At 58.1% G+C, this 22,229-nt stretch overlaps 1 protein-coding gene across 1 annotated transcript; it reads right to left on the minus strand.

Annotated features, from left to right (window-relative positions):
• Positions 1-21,628: 21,628 nt before the first annotated feature.
• Mrpl36 (mitochondrial ribosomal protein L36) lies at positions 21,629-22,193 on the minus strand (the record flags this gene model as incomplete). The annotated part of the gene is given in 1 exon segment (XM_013505863.1): positions 21,629-22,193. A coding segment is annotated over 1 exon segment (130 nt), but the record flags the coding sequence as incomplete, so codon positions are not given.
• Between the last annotated feature and the right edge of the window lie 36 nt (positions 22,194-22,229).

Genomic DNA, 22,229 nt, shown 5'->3' on the forward strand with positions numbered 1-22,229 from the left:
GCTTCCTGGCCACTCTGTCTCACCAGCTACGGACGGAGACCCCGACCCCATGGCCATGGGCTGCGAGGAGATGGAGGCGTCTTGTCTGCCACCAGGAGGGGGAGGCTGGGCCAGGGCCCAAAACTCACCCCTCCCAGGTCCACAGACTGAAGCAGCCACGAGGGCCCCCAACCCCTCCTGCCCTACTGGACCCGCTGCCGGGCCCCATCCAGGCCCCACCCCTGGACATCTTACAAAACTGGTCTGGTTGTGCCCTGGACACATTCCAGGCTGTGTGTGAATGCAGCGTTGTCCCGGCCCCTCCCTTCTTCTGCTCATTCTGCCCCACATGCATGTACAGACATGCACATACACATGCACACCCATGCACACCATGCACGGGCACACCTCACACCACCTGTGATGAACACAGATGCACACACGCGCACACACATGCACACATGCACGGACAGGCCTCACAGCACCTGCGATGAACACTCATGCACACACACGCATGGACACGTGTTGTACCACCTGTGATGCATACATGTGCACACCCACGCACACCATGCATGGACACGCCTCGCAACAGTGGCCATGCCCGTATGTGCACCCCCATCTCCTCCAGCTGTTCCATGAGTGCAGAGGGAGCCCTGCCAGGCTCCCACCCCTGGAATCAGCACAGGAACTAGTGGGGGCCCCAGGAGCCATCTGTGGGACCCCAGCTATGGCTAGGTGAGGGTCGTGAGCAGGCTGGGCAGGGAGATGCTGTCCCCCACCCCTGGCCTCTCTGCCTCCTGACGGGCTCTGCCCGGTGCCCTTCTCCTCCCTGGAGCAGTGCCTTCCATGCAGTCCCCTCTGCCCTGCTCCGCCCCGGTGTCTCAGCCGCCCCTCCTGCTGCCCCTAGCCTTCCGGTCCACACCCGGGCACAGAGTGGCCCCCAGCAGCGGTCAGCTGTGTGGGCAGTGAGTGCCCCCCCTGCTTTGGCTGCCTGGGCCTCCACCTGAGGAGGTGCTGGGTTGCTGCTCTGGCCCCTGAGCGTCTGGTGCCCTGGCAGGTGGGACCCACAGACAGGGCCTGCAGGGCTACAGGGAGGCTGCCATGACAGCCAGACGGAGCTGGGCTTCCTGGAGACCCAGCCCCGCCCCTGTTTGTGCACAGAAGGCTGAGGCAGGAGTGACTGGTGGCCTCCAGGCCCCTGTGGATGTTCAGATGTAAAGCAGCAGGTTCCAGTGTACCTGGCAGCCCCTTGTGTCTCCGTGTCAGTGCCCAGGTGTCCAGGTGCTACCCAGGGGCTGGGCTGGGCCCTGGCACATACCCCTCTGGTCTCCTGCAGCTGCCAGGCCTCCCCCAAGGCCTGACTGTCCTCTCAGGACCCCTCCTGCCCGGCGCGGCCTCTCTGCTTGAGGGTATTGCCACACTCCACTGGATGCGCAGCCTCGCTCTGCGTTCAATAAAAGATAGCAGGAGAGACCCTCAGAGTGACTGTGTCAGATTCGATGTGTTTCCTGGCAGAGCGGGAGCCCCTTTGGAGCACCTGCAATTTGCTTTGTCTTGCTGAAAACAATATTTCCCCAAAAGACCGCAGTGCGAGAGCCATCACAACGCATAATTCATATTGCATAAGATCGGCGCTGCTCAGCTCAAGACAAGTGGAGGCTTTAGTGCAGTATTTATGCTCTGTGGGAACACGGCATCCATAAGTCATGGGTGTCCCCGGGCACCCTGCCCAGGGCTCGGCTGGCCACGCCCAGCTCTGCCCCTGCGCCCCGTGGCCTCGGCTCTCTGGAGCAGCAGCGCAGGCTTTGCCTGGCCTCCGCATCCCTGCACCATGCTAGGGCTTGTCCAGCAAAGCAAGCCCAGGAGTGAGAGGAAGCGTTTGCTACAGAAACAGGCAGCAGAGAGCTTGTGCTCAGAGCACACGGAGGAAGAGAGGACCCAACGGGAGACACTGCAGCTCACACTGCGGGCATGGAGTGTCCAAGTGCACCCCACAGGGACAGCGACCAGGAGGGCAGCCAGCGCCCCTGAGACGTCACTGCACACCACGGGAAAGAGGCGAATGTCCGTGTGCAACCCTGGCCGGATAGTGCTTGGGAACTCCTCACCACCCGGAGACCAGGCTGTCGGGACACTGCCTGGCCCACTCCTCCCAGGAAGGCCAGATAGTTGGCCTGAGGGGCGGTGATGGCCATCAGCTGTCAGGGGCCAGCAGTACCCACACCCCGGATGAATCCTGCATGACCACACCCGCCAGCTGTGCTGCAGACCCTGGCCTGGATGCATTTGGCCCCAGAGTGCCGGCCTGCAGGAGAACAGCTGCTTTGCAGGAGCAGTTCCTCCAGCACGTTCCATAAGCGGGAGGTTAGACAGCACACGTGTTTCCCGTTGGCCAGCAATCCCAGTTTTGTGTGTTTGTTTGTTTGTTTGTTGTAGTACTAGGAACCCAGGGCCTTCATCCTGAGTCACATTCCCAGCTCTCTTCTATTTTGAGATAGGGTCTCATTAATTCACAGAGTTGCCCAGGCTGGGCTCAGAGTTGTCATCCTCCTGCCTCAGCCTCCCAGAGTGCTGATATTACAGGTATTATGGGTATGCATCACACCTGGCTCCACCGTTTAAACTATTTTAAAATACGCTGGGAAAGCAGAGTGACCGGGGAGCACCCCTGAAAGTCTGTGCTGTCGCAGAGAGGGGCAGGGAGGATGCCCCGTCGGTTCAGTTTGTATGGCGTGGAGAAAGAGAAGGGCTGATGTGGCGGGGTCTGCAGCACCCTTGCCCGCGTGGAGACGGGGTGCACAGTGTTTCCGGGGGCTGCATGGAGCCTCGCACTCTGCATACTCCTCCTAGGATGGGCACTGTCCTCTCGTCTCCAGGGGTCTGTGTCACCGCCCCTCCCAGCTGGACTCATCTGGGTCTGAACCTGGGCCACCAAAGGCAGTCAGTGGCCACCTGACCCTCCTGGGCCAGTTGTCACCAGGCTACCGAGCCGCCCCGAGGCTAGTGCCACACAGACGAAGCTGAGGCCCAGCTGCCAGCCAGGGCACCCGCCGAGCCCCTGGCTGCAGCACGTGCCTGGACAGGTGAGACGGGGAGCATGGCTGGGGTGGTCGCTCAGGGCCTCTGCGTCCCAGGCGGGGCGGCCTGAGTTAGGAATGTGCCCTCACAAGGCACTGCGCATCCCTCACGTCTGCGGGAGGCACTCGGGAGGTCGAGCAGTCAGGGAAGGTCACAGAGGCTGGGGCCGGGCGGGCACGAAGAGGCTGCAGAGGCTGCTTTGCAGTCATTTACGTTTTGTGCAAACAAAGGATAAAATTAAAGCCAAAAAAAGAAAACGCAAACTTGGAAATTGAAAACAAGTGAAAACAAAAGAACCTAATTATGTACCAAGCTGGTGACAAAACCCGGGAGAAAACATCGTTTCCAGCGACTTGACAGCAGGCCTTTGACGGCTCATCCTCCGTGGAAAAGCCGTCAGGACACAGCAGCTGGAGACGCTGAGGCTTCACACGTGTTCTGCAGCCGGAACTCTACCCCGGCACGCACACGGCGCCTGTGTCCAGTCCAGGAGCCCCGGCACGCATCCCGAAGCCCAGCCTCCTCCGGGCCTGGCCCCTCCAGGCCCGCAGTCGCTGACCGCCGGGGTCGCCAGGCTGTGGACGGGGCAGGGTGCGGGAGGCAGCCAGTTCTTCCAGCAGCCCTGGAGTCCCTCTGTGTCAGCTGCGCAGCCCGGCGGGGTGGTCCTTGGCCAGCATCCTCACCTTGGGCTGTGGAGCCACAGGGGCTCCTGCAGCACCCACACCTCCAGGCGTGGGGAGCCAGCCCCGCTGCCCCCAGCTCCCGGGGCTGGGCTGGGCTGGTGGGCCAGGACGGGGCCAGGGTCATTCCCAGCCACCCTCGAGGGGACTGGAGCCTGGACACACCTGGGCGCACCTCTCTCCCGGGCTGCCTGGGACAGGGATGGGACAGGCCTGGCCCCTACATGGTCCCCAGCCTCTCCTGCCCTGTGCTGGGGACCGGGAAGGTGGGGGTGGCCCCCACCAGGACAGGAGGAAGCCACACAGGGCCGCGCCTCCTGGAAGGAAGCCACCTTGCTCACTCCAGGGGACAGTGTCACCAGCCCCCAGAGCTGCTGTCCCCAGCGCCCTTCAGGGAGAAGAACTCTACTGAAACAGTGCTGCAAGCCCCTTCCCACTGAGCTGGTGCTCCTGATACAAAGTATCTTTTGCTCTTTGTGTGAAAAAAACGTGCACCTGCTGTGACGCTGTGTAAGGACCCAGCTTTCACATTTAGCAGGGTGACCTGGGTGTCTAGCTTCCACCACCACAGAGAAGAAAAGGGGGAAAAGACTCTTCCTCAGCCCAGCCTGGTGGTGCACAGCTATAATCCCAGCACTCTGGGAGGCTGAGTCAGGAGACTCACAAATTCAAGCCAAGCCCGGACAACTTTCTTTGTTGCTAGGACACAATATCTGACACCAACAGGTTAAAGCAGAACAGGTTTGTTTGGCTCGGGTTTTGCGGAGGGTTCAGTCCACAGCTGGCTGCTACAGGGAAGCGGCCCGAGGGAAGGGCAGGGGCGGAGGACAGCTGCTCACCCCAAGGCATCCGGGAAGCAGAGAGTGAAGGAAGCAGCCCTCTGGCTGCGACCCCTCCTCCGGCCAGCGAGCCAGCTGTCAGTCCAGTAACCCGCCTGGGATCCCACAGGCGTGGGGGCAGCGGTACAAACAGCAGATGCCAGAGACGTAGGGCGGGATGCTGGGGTCAGTACTGAAATCCTCAGTCCTGAACAAACAAAGGCTCCTGTGTGCACCTGTCTTCTGTCGCTCTGTGGAGCGCCCCGGTCCACTTGCACAACGTGCCTGGAGCCAGGGCCCCTCGGGGCTCCTCCGTCCTGTGCTGTCCTTCTTGCCACAGACAGCAGCCTCCCTGACTTCGCCACCTGCTCCTGCCAAAGTGCAGCTCCCCAGGGGCCAACAAGACTGGCCACAGCACCATGGTCCGCTCCCAGAAGCCTCCGGTGCAGGCCCGGGTGTTGGAGGGACAGGGGAGCATCGGGTCACCGTAGCCAGGGTCCCGTCAGAAGCCGGGCTGTGGGCTGTGTCATTTCTGGGTAGGGTTGTCCCTGCTGGGGCCTCGGGCTTCTGAGGATGTCTAGGAGCAGCACGGCTGCCTCCGCCCAGGGCCCTGGTCGCCTCTGTGCGCCACAGGCGTGGAGCAGGGTGAGGCCGGGCCGGAGGCGAGACTGGTGAGGCCCGGCCCGCAGCGGCACTGTGACCAGCTTGCGGCCAGCACTGGCTCTTCCTGCTGTGCTTGGTGTTTACTTGGGAGGCGCCCGCCGAGGGAGAGGACTCGGCAGACCCGGCTCTGGCGTTCCCTTCCTGTCCCAGGGAGAAGCTTGAGCTGGAGAAGCAGAGGGCAGCCCCGCGTCTCGGCCTCGTGCCATGGGCGCCCACAGCCGTGGCTTCCTCCAGCGCCCTCACAGCCCCCGCTGTGGGTCCTCGCCACGTGGGGCTGTCAAGGGGAGGCGCCTCTTCCCGCCGCTGCTGGGAGCCCCAGATCCCGGCCCCGTCTGCGAGCCTGAGGGCCCTGGCAGGTAGGGCAGAGGCCACACCTCTGTGTCCAGCTCTGATGGGGACAGATGGCAGTGTGGCCCCAGAGGCACCATGGCTGGGGGCAGGAGAAGACGTCGCCCGTTCCGGCCACAGGCCAGCCAGGTAGGCCGCGGCATTCTCTTCTCTGGGTTCACACGCAGCCGCCTGTCTCACTGGAGGAGGAGGTGCAGCCAGGCGGGCCAGGAGCCGGTGTCCATAGAGGGCAGTCTAGGTCCACTGAACAGACGCTGTGGCCGGAGCCACAGGCTCCGGGCTGGGAGGAAAATGCGCTCTGAGTTTGCCATCAGCGTAACCGGTGCCCCTTTGCTGGTGCACACCGCCAGCTGCTGTGCTTGCATCCCAGCTGGGGCTGAGGTGCTGCTCCTCGCCGTGGAAAGAGCACATGCAGATTCATTAGCAAGTGGGGCCGGTGCTGCCCGGGCAGGGCGCCCAGAGGGTGCAGGTGTGAACAAGGGCGCCGACCACGCTGCGTCACCGCCTCCTTCCCCACCGCTCCTTAGGGACACGCGTGGACTCTGCCCATGTGCCAGTGCCACCAGCTGAGCCTGTCACCCACACCCCTCCCCGTGACATTCTCCGTGGAGCTCAGGGCGAGGACTCAACCCCCATCCTCCGAGCCCATGGGGGCCCCGGCTGAGGATGTGGCTGGGAGGAGCGCTGCACTGAAGCGTCGCCCTGTCGGAGGGTGGGTCCGTTCTGCAGTTTTCATGGGCGTCACCCTTGGCCCCGACCCACCGCATGCACGAAGTGTGCCCAGAGGACTGGGTATGAAGGAAAAGGCAGCCCGCTCTCTCAGTCCTCCCTCATCCTTCATTCATGTAGCTGCAAAGTGGCTGCTGGAGCTCCAGATCAGGGCCCCATCTCCCTTTTCTCAGAGTTCTTTTTATTTTTTATATTTTGGTATTGGGAATCAAACTCAGGACCTCAGCTTGCCAGGCAGCATTAGAGCTCTTAGAATGGGGATGTTGTGTGTCACCGTGGGGAGTTGCAGTGCCCCACTGTTGAGCCCAAGCCCGTCCAGACGTGCTGTGAAGGCATGTGTAGATGAGCCTGATGCTGCATCAGCAGACTGAGTCCACAGGTAGCCCCACCGCGGCCTGCAAGCCCAGCGCGTCCCGGCAGGCGGCTCTCCGGGACTCAGTCTCCCCGAGCTGTGTCCATTGGCGCTCTCTAAGGCCAGCGCTCCCCGCCGCGCCCGCCCGCCGTTCATCAGCACCGAGGCCCGGTGTCCGAGAGGACGCGGCTGCGCGGCACCGGCCACAGGCACCAGCGGGAGTGGCGCTGAGATCTACTCGCTCAGTCCCCTCCTCGCGGCCACGTGTGGACCACAGAGCCGTGGCAAAGAAAAAGACGGTGCTCGGGGAGCTGCAGGCCAGTTCCTAAATGAGTGGTCAAGCCTCCAGGCTCACCAACGATCTGTCCTTGGGAAGGAAGCGGACACAAGGAGTGTGAGCGGCCACTTCCGAGCGTGCTGGGTGCTGGCACGCAAGGATGCGGTCGGTCCACGGCGGCTGGAGTCCGCACGGAGCTCGGTGCGGGCTGCAGGGCCCGTTTCGGAGGCAGAAAGCAGCGCCTCGGCTTGGCTAAGATGTTATTTTGGTTGGGAGCTAGAGAAAGAGATGAAAATCCCCTTATTGGAAAGTGTGAGGATGGTCCACAGCCGGACGCGCCGATCTCATCCATCTCGGAGGCTGAACGGGGCCAGTGTGAGGAGCACTTGGACCGGAGACTTCGGGGAGTGAGTGCGCGTGGCCTCTAGCGTGGCCGCCCTCCCACACGGGGTCTGAGGGGGAGAGGGGCCGACTGGCTGAGGGGAGGCAGCAGGCATTGCCTGGGCTGGAGAGGGGAGGGAGGGGCTCCCTGGCGGGGTATCCACTGGGGCTGTGACAGTGCTGCAGCACATGTGTGTGTGCGTGCGTGTGCATGTGTGTGCGCACGTGCCGCGCATGCTCAAGGCCACTGAGTGGCTCCCGCTTCCATTAAAAGAAGAAAAGCCCTTCCCAGCCCTGAGGCCCCCGGACCACCCAGGGCCCCGCCCCAGCCTGGCCTCCCGGTCCTTCTCCCGGATGCTCTAAGAGCATCTGAGTTTTATTTCGTGGGACAGTCCTTGGTGATTATGCGTGCACCCAGCGACTGGGACACTTCGGCTCTGCTCGTTTTTCTGTGACATCCAGAAGCTTTGATTTTCCTGGCGAGCCTGAGGAGGGTTAGAACTCTGAGCCCGACCCCTGCAGACCGTGCTGGCTGGAGCTGGGGGTAGTGGGGGGCCCTCCCCCTGCACAGGGTGGCTCCCAGGAAGTGGGTGGAAACTCTACAAGTGAACCTGTGCCCTGGATGAGGGGCTCTCGGGATCAGTCAGTGCTCCCTGGAGAGACCGATTGAGTAAAAGATGTGCAAATATACAGTCAAGCCTAGGATTTCATGTAACTTGTTCTGCCAATGTTCTGCAGACAGCAAAGATTTCTAGTCAGCTTTAACTCGATAAACGAGTCTCGTAAAATGAGTACAATAGTGTGTGACGTTCAGCGTCACATGATCACAGCTGAGCCGCCGGCTCTCCCCTGTCTTTCCGCGTGCGACTGTGGGTGCGTGAGCAGCACAGGGCATGGAGATCTCAGCTGCTGAGGTGGAGGAGGGAAAGGTGGAGGAATCCCGCACTTCACATGAGATCAGGGGCATGTAAAATGTGGGAAACCGTGCACAGTTGTACAGGAAATTGATGGAGACCACTATGTAGCAGCTCTGAGCAGGATTTACTATTAACCAATTGGCTTTCTGTGTTTGCTTGTGAGTCACTGTCCCTACTGAGGCCTGTAACGGTGGCCATGGGACCTCAAAAGACAAGACAAGACCTCAGCTGAGGACTTTTGGCTCCAACTCCAGTGAAATGAAAGGAGACTGTAACTGCAGGCATCTCACTCCTGCAGTGAAGGCCTTCCTGGAGTTAACTTAGCTCTCCGAAATTAACATAATGTATCACTTGGAAAAGTCCGGCCCAGATTCCCAGGTTTTGTTGAGTATCCCCCTCCTTTATTTGAAAACCTAATAAATACTGCCACCCAGGGAAGTCAGAGGGTCTTAACCCAGAGAGTCCTAACCCAGAGAATCTTAAATATTGTAAAAGATTTAGACCCTCCTGGAGCCCTGAAATCATTTCATTTGTCTCATTTATTTAAGTCTTCGCTGTCCACTCATTCGGGAGATTGTGGGCCTGATCAGCCTGCAGTAACTAAGGGTTCTTAACCAGATAGAAAAATTACCATCAAAATAAGGCTATGGCAATGTGGGCCGTGAATCTGCTAATGACAATGCAGTGCCACATTTCCACGAAATCTGTAGGAGGAGGCAAAGGCGAGTGTCACTGGAGAGGCTCCTGGATAAAGCTGCACGAAACAAGGAAGACTCCATTGAGCCAACCGACAGCAGCAACTCCACTGGTGACCCTGAAAGTCGCCCTGCACAGCAACCCTCCTCGCTGCTCCCCTCACCCCGGCCAGGAAGCACTGCAAATGTGAGTGCAGGTGAATTCGTGCTTTTTTCCTTTTTCTTTCTTTTGTTTTTTTGGGGAGACAGGTTCTAGCTGTGTAGTTGAGGCTGGCCTTGAACTCACGGTGTAGCCCAGCCTGGCCTCAAAACCACAGTGATCCTCCTGCCTCAGCCTCCCAAGTGCTAGGATTACACGTGTGTGCCACCACACACAGCTCATATTTCTTTATATGTTCTTTATTATTTTGTATTATATTACAATATTGTAATCATTTTTATATGAAATTTTTTAGGTTGTGGAACCAATCACCTGAATTTACATTATTTCTTATGGAGAAATTTGCTTTGGTATCCAAGTGCTTTGAATTACAAGCATGTTCCTGGAATGAATTATGCTCACAAACGAAGGTTTTGCTGTATAAGGGTTTACAAGGTAGCTTGCAGTGGCCGCCTGCCTACTCAGCTGTGGAAGAGTGCAAAAGGGCTGTCTGCATGGGGATCCGAAGGAGCCTGTCAAACGGCCTGGAGCTCACTGTGGAGTCCACGCAAGTCTGGATCAGGGGGCTGTCAGGTCTGCACGGCGAGCCAGGGAACGATGTGCAAGGTGAAGGTGAAGACTGGAGCTCCTCGGAAGGGAGCCTCGCTGCTTGCTTCCGGTTCAGCCCATCCAGGCCGCCAGCCTGCTGCTCGGTGCCACCCACACCCAGGGTGGGGCTTCTGTCATTCACACTGAAACTGTGCTAAACCAATCAGTGGGCTGGTTTAGTTGTCACACCCCCTCAATCCATATTTGCACACCGCAGAGCCACCCTCCTCCGCAAAGCTCCACCTTGGATCACACAGGCTCTGGGGGGCATCTAGATACAAACCACAGCACCCTCATGCTTGGTGTCACTCACTCTTGTGCAAAAGATGGACCTTGGAGTAAACCACCACCCGGAGCATCTGCCCTGTGGTCGGAGGACCTTGAGCCTGGGCTTGCGTGATGTGCACTCACTTGTTTGTAAAGCAGGGGGTCAGTCCCACCCAGCGGTGTCTGGCAGAGGACAGAGAGTGCGGGGTGAAGGACACGGTGTTTTGTGACCATCCCGCCCCACAGGGACGAGCCCATCAGACTGGACTGTGGGATCCAGCATTGCGCCGAAGTGTTGCTGTGGGCGCTGTGTCAGGAGCCGTGACCGGACCGTGACGCTCAGGTGCAGTGGGAGAAGGGAGCAGCCCCGGGGCGTGGTCTGCTCTGTCAGCAAAGTGGGGCTCGGCCACAGGCCTGGCTCAGGATCAGGATGGGGATGTCCCTGACCAGGAGCCCCTCACGGGGCCACGGGGCCATGCTGTGTGCACTGGTGATGACCTCCTGCTCAGCCGTGCTGTGTCCAAAGCGTGAGTCCGCAGCAAGAGTTCTGGACCAGGGCCAGGGCCATGGCAGCCTGCAGGAAGGAGCTTGAGGCCAGGAGGGAGCCCTCAGCCTGCCAGGTGAGTGGGGACAGACAGTGCCTTGGGAGAGGTGGGGCTCTGAGGCCTCGTGTGGAAGAGGGGAGCTGTGACATCAGCTCTTGAACCTCAGCGTTCCCACAGAAGCCGGAGAAGCCCCGAGGTGCCACCGACGGGAGACCCTGAGCTCAGTGCGGCAAGGAGGCAAGCCTGCGCTTCCCCCCGGACGTGGAGCACCGTGCAGCCTGCCACCTCCCCCGCCAGCCGTGGACCCAGTGCCAAGTGATCATGGACAGAAAGCTGCATCCGTCCACACAGGTAACCGTGAGCCCAGAGTCCACGTGGGAACAGAGACATTTCCACAGAAGAAATCCCCCCAACCCCCAAAGCAAGTGAAAGTGTGCCACGGGTTCTAACGCGGCTACACTTGACCGCGAGTCAGGGACATGCAAACAAGGAAGGGCACTGCAGACCAGAGGCTCAGAGCAGACAGGGAGCGGCAAGGGCAGTGGGAATGATAGGTCACCAGGCAGGCGAGAAGCTGAAGAAAAGGAGAGAGTCCCTGATGGAAGCGAGGAAAGCCAAGGTGCCCGGGTAGCATCTCCACCCAAGAGTACCGCGAGGGCACACAGCAGAACAGGAAGATGCAAGGGAGAATCAGCACGGAAGAGAAGAGAGGCGTGATTACCATGGAAACTTGTGCTGAGAGGGGAGTTCGGCTGCACTGGCCCGACTGCGGCTCAGAAGCGGTTGGAAGGGGTCTGTAGGAGGAGCTTGGGGATCGGAGAAGCCCTGCGACCCTGTAGACAGGGCCTGACAGCGACTCTGTCAGAGCTTGGGAGACAGGAAAGCTGACGGACGGAAGGACAGTGTTGTGAGTTTCAGGTGGGAAGGAGGACTCTTCTGGGAACCGGACTAGAGGCCTCTTGTGTTACACATTGGCAGAGAACTTGTCTCCGATCGCTGGGCCCTGACACCCAGGGGGAGGCTGAGTTTATTTATTTATTTATTTTGACTTATTTGAGACAAAGTCTCACTATGCAGTTCAGGCTGGACTTGAGCTCACGTTGCAGCCCAGGCTGGCCTTGAACTCACAAGGATCCTCCTGCCTCAGCCTCCCAAGTGCTGGAATTACAAGCATGCACCACCACGCCAGGCTGGGAGGCTGAGTTCAAAGGTGATGGAATAGTTTATCTGGTGGAGAGAATTTCAAGCCAGCACAGCATTCAGGTGGTGGTGCGAGTCTTGCTGGCTGCACTTAGCCGTGTTAACAGTGAAAATAAGGAGCAAAAAGCAGAGGAAAGATTTGAGAAGTTGTTGTTTGGCCAGAAAAGCACTTCGAGTTAATTGGGACCAAGGAAGTTGTGGTCGCTACGGAGATTAGCAGCATTAAGGGGAAGTAAGTACTTTATGCTGAGACACAGGCAAGAAGCCTAAGGGCATCTCAGGAGCTGGTCTCCCACCCACCACAAGCCCAAGGGTGTGGAAATGTAAAGTCTTGGGGAAGACTTTCCTTTGAGAAGAGAGCACCAAGGGTTCTCACTCCCAGGCCCCCCTAGGAGATTGCTTCCCCAGGACTCATCTCCCTGAGGTCAGCCTTCCAGGCACCCAAAGGCACTGCAACCACAGGCCAAGGGGGCCAACTTCTGCTTGAGCTGGGAGCACGTTTTGGTATTATCTTCGTAATGCTGGTTTTGTGGGCATGCAGAATGCAAATGTTACAAGATCACAGGCTTTCGTTGAGATTTCAGAAGAAGGCTTGGGAGACCAGGCTATGTGTCACAGAGTTGGAATTCCTGCCAGGAGGTCCTGAGAGCTTGATTCAAAAAGCTCTGGGAGGCCAAAGGTGCAGTGGAGACCCACGGGCATTAGAGGGTTCAGGAATGTGGGACATCTGCCAAGGAAAGGTGCAGTCAGCGATGGAGCCAGACCAGGCAAGAGGCACTGTGGACTGTAACCAGCAAGGCCTTAGGGGCGGGGCCAACAGACCCCTTTGGAGCTCACGTCTCACCACCATGAGCCCTGGGTGCTGGAAATGCGACTACAGGAGTTAGTGTTTGCCCTGCTGGATTTGGTCTTGGTTCCTTTCTATTCCCCTTTCCCTCCCTTTTGGGATACCTTTGGTGCCATTGTACACGTGCAGCTTGGTTTTTGAGCTTCACAGGGACTTACCTGCCTTGTGTTAGACCTGAGGCTCTGAAGAAGGAAATAATGCATTACAGGTTGTACACAGGGTAACTGCATCAGCTTAGGTGGAATTACGAAATTGTTCTTGTCTCTACTTAGAGACCAAGTACGGCTTAGGGAGACAGGTTGGGAGTCAACTTGACACGGGATGGACTGTGAAACGACGGTTTATCCTGATGGTCAACTTGACTGGCCTGAGAAACGCTAAGATTAGTAAAGCGCACGTCTGGGAGGGCCTTGTGTCCGGGCCTTGACTCTGCCTCTGGGGTTGCTTCCTTGCCTCCCTGCCTCTTAGCCACCACAGCGTTTCATCCACCATCGTCCTTTCACTAGGGTGGTTCTTTCTTTCTTTTTTCTTTTTTTTTTGGTACTGGGAATCAAACTCAGGACCTTGCGCCCTGGTGCTTCGCTGTGACGTTTCTGCCCCAGCACCGGTCAGCCATGGACTGAACCCTCTGAAACCACAAGCCAAAATAAACCTCTCCCCCTGTAAGTTGTGGTCATCAGCTCCTTTATCTCAGGATGGAATGGGGACTGAAATGACCTTGGACTCCCTCCTCTAGCACTGTGTGACACAAATAGCTATTAGTTAAGCCGCCCAGGCTACGGGGCTCCCTCATGGCAGCTGGAACAGACTGATGACAAGGACATAACGCTGCAGGGTGTGGGTCTTGGAGGCAGCTGCGGGAGTCTTCTCTCTGAGCTGGGTGGCACCTGGTGCTGACTAAAGTTGTGGTCATCAGCTCCCCTGCCCTCGTCACCAGAAAGTAAGAGCCATGAAGTGTGGTGCTGATGTGGGGACCCGGGCTGTGCTCTCAGCCACCCGTATCCCCTCCTTGCTGGCAGTGTTGGCAAAGACAAGGCCTGCGTGCCAATGCGCTGGAAGGTGGGGGGCCAGGCTGTGTTTTCCTGAGCAGCCTCCCTGGCAGGAAAGCTGATTGCCCGCTGGATGAGCACAGGCTGCAGTGACCTGGGTGCCAGGCGTACAAAGCAGCTGTGCTGAAGACCATTGTCTGTCCGTCACGGGCCTGTCCTCGGTGGGCCTTTGTCCCTGAGAAGGCAGTGCGTGTGTGCATGCACGTCTGTGTGGCGTATGTGCACACGTGTGGCCTGTGTGTGTCCTCCCAGGGGGACCTGACGTTCTGCTCCAGCCAGGCACTGGCCTTGGGATGGGGGTCAGCTCCCTCTTGAGAGTCCAGGGCAGCTAGAGTAACTAATCCCCTGCATTTATTTGCTTCTCCTGAAAGAAGGCTTCTTTTTAGTTCTAATGAGTAGCTTTTCCTAAAGAGAAACAATAATAGCAGCAGAAACGTAAGTAGATTCTGTAAACTTGTAATCACATGTGTCAAACACAGCGTGGTATTTTCCCCTGTAAAATAGAAACGGCGGGAAGTCATCTACACTGCATGCGGAAAATTGTGTTTCTCTGACAGAAGTTAATTCTAAACTAAGTATTTCCTGAAAGAAAGGCAGAGAAACATTTTTACATGTCTACCCTGCGTCCTTAGAGGACTCAAAACAAATATGCTTCTCAGCGCCTGACACTGGCATCACTCGGCGGCCTCGGGCTATGTGCTGTTTTCCAGTTGGCGGAGTAGGAGGGTGAGAAAACAGCGCTGCATTACGAGGAACACATTGCGCAGGTTAATCAGAGCCAGGCCGAAGCCTAGAGCAGCAGGCAGGAGGCAGAGGCGACGGGCTCCCCGGGGCAGAAACAGGGTGTGCCCTCAGACAGTGCCGGGGTGCTGGGGCAGTTTACCTCCAGCCCCTGTGTGGACCCCTGAGGGGTTGGGCAAGCTCCTGGGGAAGCAGGTGATGCTCACGAGCGCCCACTTCCCAGAGAGAGCCCCAGATGCCAGGAAGTGGGGCTTCCTCCGAGCCGGTGCCTAGGATCACCTGGACTGCAGACCTCCGGAAGGCGTGGTGGAAATGCTGGGTAGAGGAGCTGCCGTGGAGTCAGGGGGACAGAGCGGGGAGACAGAACCCCGTGACTGTTAGGCGGAAGCTGTATTGAGCCACAGCCAGCTGCAGGAGGGCTTCTGTCCGGGGCGCCACTCTCCCCTTGGACTCCGGAGGGCCTGTCTGCCGGCTGCCCACAGAGTGCAGGGGTCCTCCGCTCCTCACTGGGGCAGCTCTTTCCAGGGCCAGCACCCCCAGATTTCCTGACCCAGGCACTTTCAGGAGCAGGTGGGGTACCACTCCCAGGGAGGGCTCTAAGCTGCAATACCACACCGCACCGCATAGGGTCGCACAGGCTCAGCTGGAGCTCTCGGTGACCCTCCTGCCTCAGCCTCTCAAGTGTTTGGATTGCTGGTGGGCACCCCCGCCCTGGGCTCTTCTGATTGGACTTTGGCTCAATCCTTAGGACTGTGTCTTCGTACTAGGACTGAGTATTGGAGTCTCAGGAACCCAAAGCCCACCCAACAAAATCGAACCACAGGCCGCTGCTGGAGCAAAGGTTCTGGAACACAGACGCCCTTTCCTACCCGGGTCCAGCACCTGTGCACGTGGCCCTGACTCTGCTCTTGCCGCCCCCTGCCGCCCTTCCCGTGCACTCCCTCAGCCTCCCTCCCTCTCAGCCTGGCCTGGAGGGGCACACGGCCAGGGCTGCCCTGCAGCGCTTCTCAGGGGACCTTCCTGGCTCTGCCGTCTGCCCCCTTCCTTCCTTCCCATCCAGGGCCTCTCCCCTCCCCGGGTCACCAGGAACCCTCTCTCCGTTTCCTGTCTCCACCATGCTTGGCCCTGCCAGGAAGCCCTAACCCTACCCCTACCCAGTCCAGCACCACTGGCCTGGGGACAGCAGTGTGACCCCTACAGTACACACAGAAACAAGCGGCTCTTTGGGGGCTGCACACGCCCAGCAGCACCTGGGGTCACGTCTGCCCTGCCACTGTGGCTGTGGGGAGACTCAGCTGTGTGGACAGGAAGCTCAGAGCCCTCCGCAGGCACCGGAAAAGCACAGTCCCTGTCCTGTGCGCGATGCCAGTGTCCACACCCTGGGGCTGAGGTGGCAAGCGTGGTGCAGCACGGACTCAGGCGGGTGCCCTCCCCACCCTGCACGCCGTCCCCTCTGTCTGGTCCTCTCCAGCAGCACTAGGAAACGGATCCTGTCTGCCCAGCCCCTCCAGGCGTCCGCAGGCGCTCACACAGGCAGACCCCTCGCTGCCTCGCTGGCTACGCAGTGTCTGTGGCCTCTGACCTATCCGCTGTGGCCGCCGCCCTGGACTGCCGCCTCTGCGCTCGCCTGGAGCAACATCATGGTCTGGAGAAGCCCTACCCGCCGTGACGCCCACTCTGCTCAGGACAGAGCGAGGCCTCTGTGGAGTGGCCAGGCTTCTTCCGCGTGTCTGGGTCCCTAAGCATGTGGCATCTGCTGAGCACACATGTGAGCACACTACACGTGCACACACAAGCATGCATATGTGAACATTCACTGCATGTGTGCAGCACGCAGCTGCACAGTCCACTGTAGCTGCACATGGACTCATTGGACACGTGCACGCATGAGTGCATACACACAGCACGCCACGCACATGCACATGGGCCCGCACGTATCACAAATGCTCACAGACGCTGCCGCTTCCAGACCACCTGTGCACAGACACGCACTCACAGCTGCACACACGTGTGCAACACAAGCACAACACAGCAATGCTGTCCACAACCCCACACGCGTGCACAAGTGCTCTGCCTGCTGCACCGGCCCCGGGACCCTGCCAAGTCTATCCCAGAGCAGGCCCTGCTCCCGGGGTTCCTAAGCGGCATTTCTAGCCAGTAGCCGACTTGGGTTGTAGACTTGGCGGCCTGAAGGCCCCTGCACTTTGGAAAGGCCTAGCGGGCCTTCCCCAGCACTGCTGGGAGTGGGTGGTTTGTGGTTCGGTTCTAGACAAAGACCCAGCCCTGCGGGCTGCCGCCCCTTGACCAGAGCAGGGTGAGATCCGGCCCGTGGGGCTGGCGCACTTATCACAGGCCGTCGGGGCCTCCAAAGGCAGCCTCTGAGTGTGGAGCTCCACGCTTGGCACCCCTCCGTGCTGACGCGCTCACCTATAAATAACAGCGGTGACAGGTCGCCTGTCAGCACCCGCTGATGGACGGCGCCTGCTCCTGCCATTACAGCCTTGTGACTGTGGGAAAATTAATTTAAGTGGTAGTTAATTTCTAATGAATTCCACTCAGGCGGCTAATGTGGTCCCTCGGTGTTATGGTAACCTTCACGGATCATCGCATTATGTAAATAAATTCTACTTTATGCTGGTTTATTAAAAAAGAGTGAAGATCGGGAAGTCTGCAAAATCTCTGCAGTGCCCACAGCTGGCATGGCGGGGACGCCTTGAGGAGGGAAACCAAACCACCAGCAGTTTGCCAGGAAGGCCGACTTGCCCAGACTGGCTGACCTGCCGCTTTAGGGCTCTCCCACTTCTGTGCAGTTGTTGCTCCATCCCAGGAGAGAGGGGAATTTCTCCCATGAGCCCAGGGATGCGGCGACGCGCCGTGGGGAGCATCTTGCTCTGAAAGCTGGGGGTGAGGGCGAGCTGGCAGGGCCTTGTCCAGGAGACTGGAGGGGGTCGAGGTGGGGGGAGGGGACGAGGGGGGCAGGACAGAGGTGGGGGAAGCTGGGGGCCAGCTCCCCAGCGGGAGACAGCCTTGGGTGTCCCATGGGCTTGGGGTAAGTGTGGGTGTGTGAGCCCCTGGGGGAGGCTCGGGGCTTCGTCCCGTCCAGATGGGGGTACTGAGGCCACCAGGTCACAGCAGAGGCCGAGCCAGGGCAGTTTCCCACAGCTCATACCGAGTGCGTGTCAAACCTGCTTGTGTCTAGCCAGGTGGCCTGCTGCGTGCCGGGCCTCTCCAGGCTGGGCCTCTCCCTGGACCCTGCAAACTCTTCACCCCCGTCCATCGTGCTGGAAGCCGCCCCCACCCACTCTGAGCCCCTCCCAGCCCTCCGGGAGCCCTGGGCTCTCTCCTGTGCTGGCACCTGGGCCTCCCGGGGCTGCCCCGCCTGGGTCCTGAGGCCGTGGTCCTGGAGCCCAGGGCTCTGCCCACGTGTGTTCTGGTCACCCAGGGCAGGCGCTTACAATAACAACAACCTCTACGTTCTCCTGTGTTGGGGCGACAGGGCTGAGGGCCCCATGCAGTGGCCGTCAGCCAGCGGCGGGCTGGGTCCTCCCAGGGTGATTGCTTTCGCTCCTGGCACCTGGCCACGAAGTCGCCATGGGCCCCCAGCTCCATGAGAAAGGTGTCTCCCTGGGCACCTGGGGCCGCGGAGGCCCAGTGCAGCTGTGGGGGTTTCTGGGCCAGAGCAGAAGCTGAGGCCCCCACAGTGCTGCCCAATCCCGTCCACGGAGCGGTCACAGAAACCACCCACGACCTCACCCTCGAATAGAAGAGGCTGCAGAATGCAGGGTCAGGCTCCGAGGTGGCTCGGTGTGTGTGCTCACCTCCCCAGGCCAGCTCCAGATCACATCAGCCACATGGCAGGTCTGCCTTGGAACACTGACCCTGGCTGACATAGCCACAGCTGTGTCAAGTGGGTCATGGTCCTGGGCCTCCCAGGTTTCATGGTCACCTGATTCTTCTTCTGACACAGGGAGGCTGGCTTTGAGGGGCTGGGGAGGTGCTCAGGTCCACAAGTTCCTAAGTGGACTGTCAGCTCTGGCAGGAGATAGCTTAGCTGCCCTTGCCAGAGGATGGGATGGGGACGTGGTCCCATGTCCTCTGTGGCCACGTGATTTCCTGTGAGGCCTGTGGTTCCTGAGGCTGGGTGGGCACAAGCTCAGTGATCCCCAACAGGGCACTGTGTAGGGGTCACACCAGGCTAAGCTTGGCCTGAATGTTCTGGACTTTTGGGGAACTCGGAGCAGCAGGAGGTGGTGGGCAGTCGGTCCCTCTCCTGAGGAAGTCACCAGCCAGGGGACTCGCAGGTGGGGTGCCGGTGACCTGGGGAGACCCAGCTTTCAGGGCTGGGAGGTGGGTGAGTGCCCAGTACCCTGGCCACTGGGGCAGAGACCGACTCCGTCCCCTCTGCTCCCGGTGGTGGCCTTGACCACGTGGCCTCTGCTGGTGCCTCCGGCTCACCTGTCACTCCCTCTGGGCTGCCGCTACCCTGTCCCTGCACTGGTGATACAGGGGAAAGAACTTCCAACCTGAAAGCTTTCTGGGATGGGTTCATGTTCTCTAAACTCGGAGAAATTAAATTTTAGGAACAATGGAGGGTAAGAGCAGAATATATTTATTGGGGAAAGAAAGCTGCTGTCTGAGAGAGACAGAAGGGGACCCGAGTGAGTTGCCAAGGACCCTGCCTTTCCTAGAGATTTTATAGAGCAAAACCAGAAGGTCAGGTGGGCCCAAGGTGGGAAACATGGGAACTCACAAAGTGGATATGAGGTGGGATAAAACTAGAGTCAACCAATAAAATTATAATTGCTCAGGTAAAACTGATTAACTCAGGATCAAATGGGGAAGCAAGTCACCTAGCAAGCGGGCATGAATACAGAACAGGGGATTTTCCTGTAGGGGGCTGGGTTAGTGACTCTTCCTTTTTTTTTTTTTTTCTTGTCTTTTTTCAGGATGATGGTAACCTATTTAGAGTATCAATCCTGATGTCCATTCCTAAGGAAGTATGTGGGTGCATTTGTTTTGTCTTGAGGCCTGGCCCACAGTAGGAGAGCCTGTCTTTCCACAGTTGCAAGGTGTCTTGTCTTCCACACTGGCTCCTTCCAAGGCCCAGCCCGGTCTGCCTGCCTATATTTGCAACTCAGCGGCCTACTCAGCACTGTTGGTAGCTGTCTCTTGCCTGATCTCTGACTGGGTCTCAACCTTCCGGTCCTGGGCTGGGAAGAGGAGGAACCACCAGAGTCCTGTGTGTTGGGTTGTACTCTCCTGGTACTGCAGGTAGCTGAGTTAGACAGAAATATTATAAGCTGTCAGACAGGGCTAGGCCCTCGAAGGAGCCAGTATGGAAGACAAGATGCCTTGCAAATGGAGAGGCGGTACTTGCTGAGAGCAAGATTAAACAAACACACCCACATACCTCCTTAGGGATGGACCTCAGGGGTTGATATTCTAAATAGGTAGCAATTACCTTGGAAGAATCACTCACAGGAAAAGCCCCTGTCCTGTATGCATACCCACTTGCTATGAGACTCACTTCCCCATTCGATCCCGATTTAATCAATTTTACCTGAACAATTCTTGTTGGCTGATCATAGTTTTGTCCTACCTCATGCCCACCTAGCGAGTTCCCCCATGTTTTCCACCTTGGACCTGCCTCAATTCCTGGATTTGCTCTATAAAAATCCCTAGAGAAGAGAGATTCCTGGGCAACCCACTTAGGCCCACGAACTCATTCCAGATATCCTTCAGGTTGGGAGTTTCTTTTTCCCCTATATAAACAGGACCCCAGGTCACACTGCTGGTGACGGGCAGTGTTGGAATTCAAGACCAAATCTTGAGCCAGGATGTGACTGCCTTTCAAGTAGGACATTGGACACCAAAGTGGACGCATAGGAGGGGCGGCTGTGATAAGACCTTGGCCTGACAGAGAGAGAAAGACCGAAGGCTGACAGACCACAGTTCTTGACAGCGGGTGCCAGGGCCTTGGTCATGGGGAGGAAGGTTCGGCTGGGTGAAGGTTGCCGGTGCCGCCTATCAGGACCTGCAGCAGCTCATCCCAGGAACACTGGGCCCCCCAGTGATACAGGGGAGAAAAACTACCAACCCGAAAGGTATCTGGGACTGAATTTTAGGAACAACGGAGGTTAAGAGCAGAATATATTTATTGAGGGAGAGAAAGCTTCTGTCAGAGGGGAACGGAAGGGGGCCCAAGTGGGTTGCCTAGGAATCTGCCTTTTCTGGCAATTTTTATAGAGCTAAAGCACAAGGTGAGGTGGGAAACAAGGGAACTTGCAAGGTGGGTATGAGGTGGGACAAAACTATGGCTAACCAATAAGATTACAAGTATAATTGCTCAGGTAAAGTTGATTAAATCAGGATCAAATGGGGAAGGGAGTCACAAAGCAAGCGGGCACGAATACAGAACAGCAGCTTTTCCTTTAGGGAGTTGGGCTTAGTGACTTCCTGGCTTTTGCAAGGTGACTGATGCCTATTTAGAATATAAATCGCTGAGATCCATCCCTAGGGAGGTATGTGGGTGCGTTTGTTTCTTTTGTCTTGAGGTCTGGCACACAGTGGAAGTGCCTGTCTCTTCCACAGCTGCAAGGTATCATGTCTTCCATACCAGCTCCCTGGAGGGCCCAGCCCTGTCTGACTGCCTATAGTATTTCTAACTCAGCTGCCTACAACACTGTGTGCCTCAACTTCCTAGTCTGTAAAGTGGGAAAGCATGGAAAAGTGTGTGAGAATTACCATGTCAGCAGGGAGTCAGAAGACCATGACACTGAACAACGGTGCAAGATTTTACTGGTTACTATCTTTCTGCTCGTCTGTGTCATCAGTCGTGTAAATACATGCCATCCCTGCGCTTCCTAGGTTTCACAGTAAAAGCGTTTCTTCATAAAAAATAACCCTTCGGAACAACTGAATCATGCACCTCCCTGGCTGCAGGCTGCAGGCTGCAGGCTGCGTGTCAAGGGCCTAGCCAATGCACCGTGGTGCTCTGGAATCAGTAAACGGCCAGAGGAACCTCAAGTTCCCTGGGTTTGCAAGATTTAACAACCTGGGGTTCACAGCAGGTGGCCACGCAGGTCCCTGAGACCCTCCTTCCAAGGAGCACAGATCCCTCTCAGCTTATCAACACTGACAAAGTTTCCCCAAAGGCTGGGACCGCAGTGCTTTCCCCAGATAGTGTAGATTCCTCGGTGAAGCCACCAGGGTACAGGCATTTTTCTGAGCGGACAACTGACTAGGACTTTCTGAAAGCACCAACTTGCCGTCCTAAGGCACATCAGCACCCCAGGCCGAGGGGGACAGACAAGCTTAATGCTAAACAAAATGCATTTATTCATAACCAAATCTAGTTTCCTTTGAGTTACAGATGCTGTGACTGTCCTTCACTCTTGTCCTCACACAGGACTTCAGTGACTCGAGTTCACATCCACCTCGGGTACAGGAGGGCCTGCGGACTCCGCCCTGTCGGGAGAACTTGCACTCTGAGGCTGGGCATGAAACTAGCTTTGCCTTCCCCGTACGGTGCACCCTCCTGCCCAGCACACACGCTCCTGCAGGGAGAGAGAGCTCCTTTCCGCCCGGCTCTGGCCTGTCCGTCTGTATGTGGGTGGTAAAAAGAACTGAAAGGCCCGGGAGTTGAGTCGACGAGCCCCATGACCCAAACGTGCGCGGCCACAGAGCCCTTAAGCTGTACTTTTCTTTGATGAGGCCAAGACGGTTCTCCAGGCGCCGCTCGGGCGCGGGCTACAGCATCTGCCGCTGCTTGTGCTTGGGGTTGCTTTTGCAGAGCACGTACCAGCGCCCGCGCCTCTTCACCAAGTAGCAGTCCCGGCACCGCTTCCGGAGCACGGCCTTGGTCTTGAAGCCCAGTGCGGGCGGCGGCGGCGGCTGGGGCCCGGCGGGCGCGGGG

Source organism: Chinchilla lanigera, unplaced genomic scaffold (genome assembly GCF_000276665.1).
Source record: "Chinchilla lanigera isolate Chin_1 unplaced genomic scaffold, ChiLan1.0 scaffold00103, whole genome shotgun sequence".
In the NCBI taxonomy this organism is placed as follows: domain Eukaryota; kingdom Metazoa; phylum Chordata; class Mammalia; order Rodentia; family Chinchillidae; genus Chinchilla; species Chinchilla lanigera.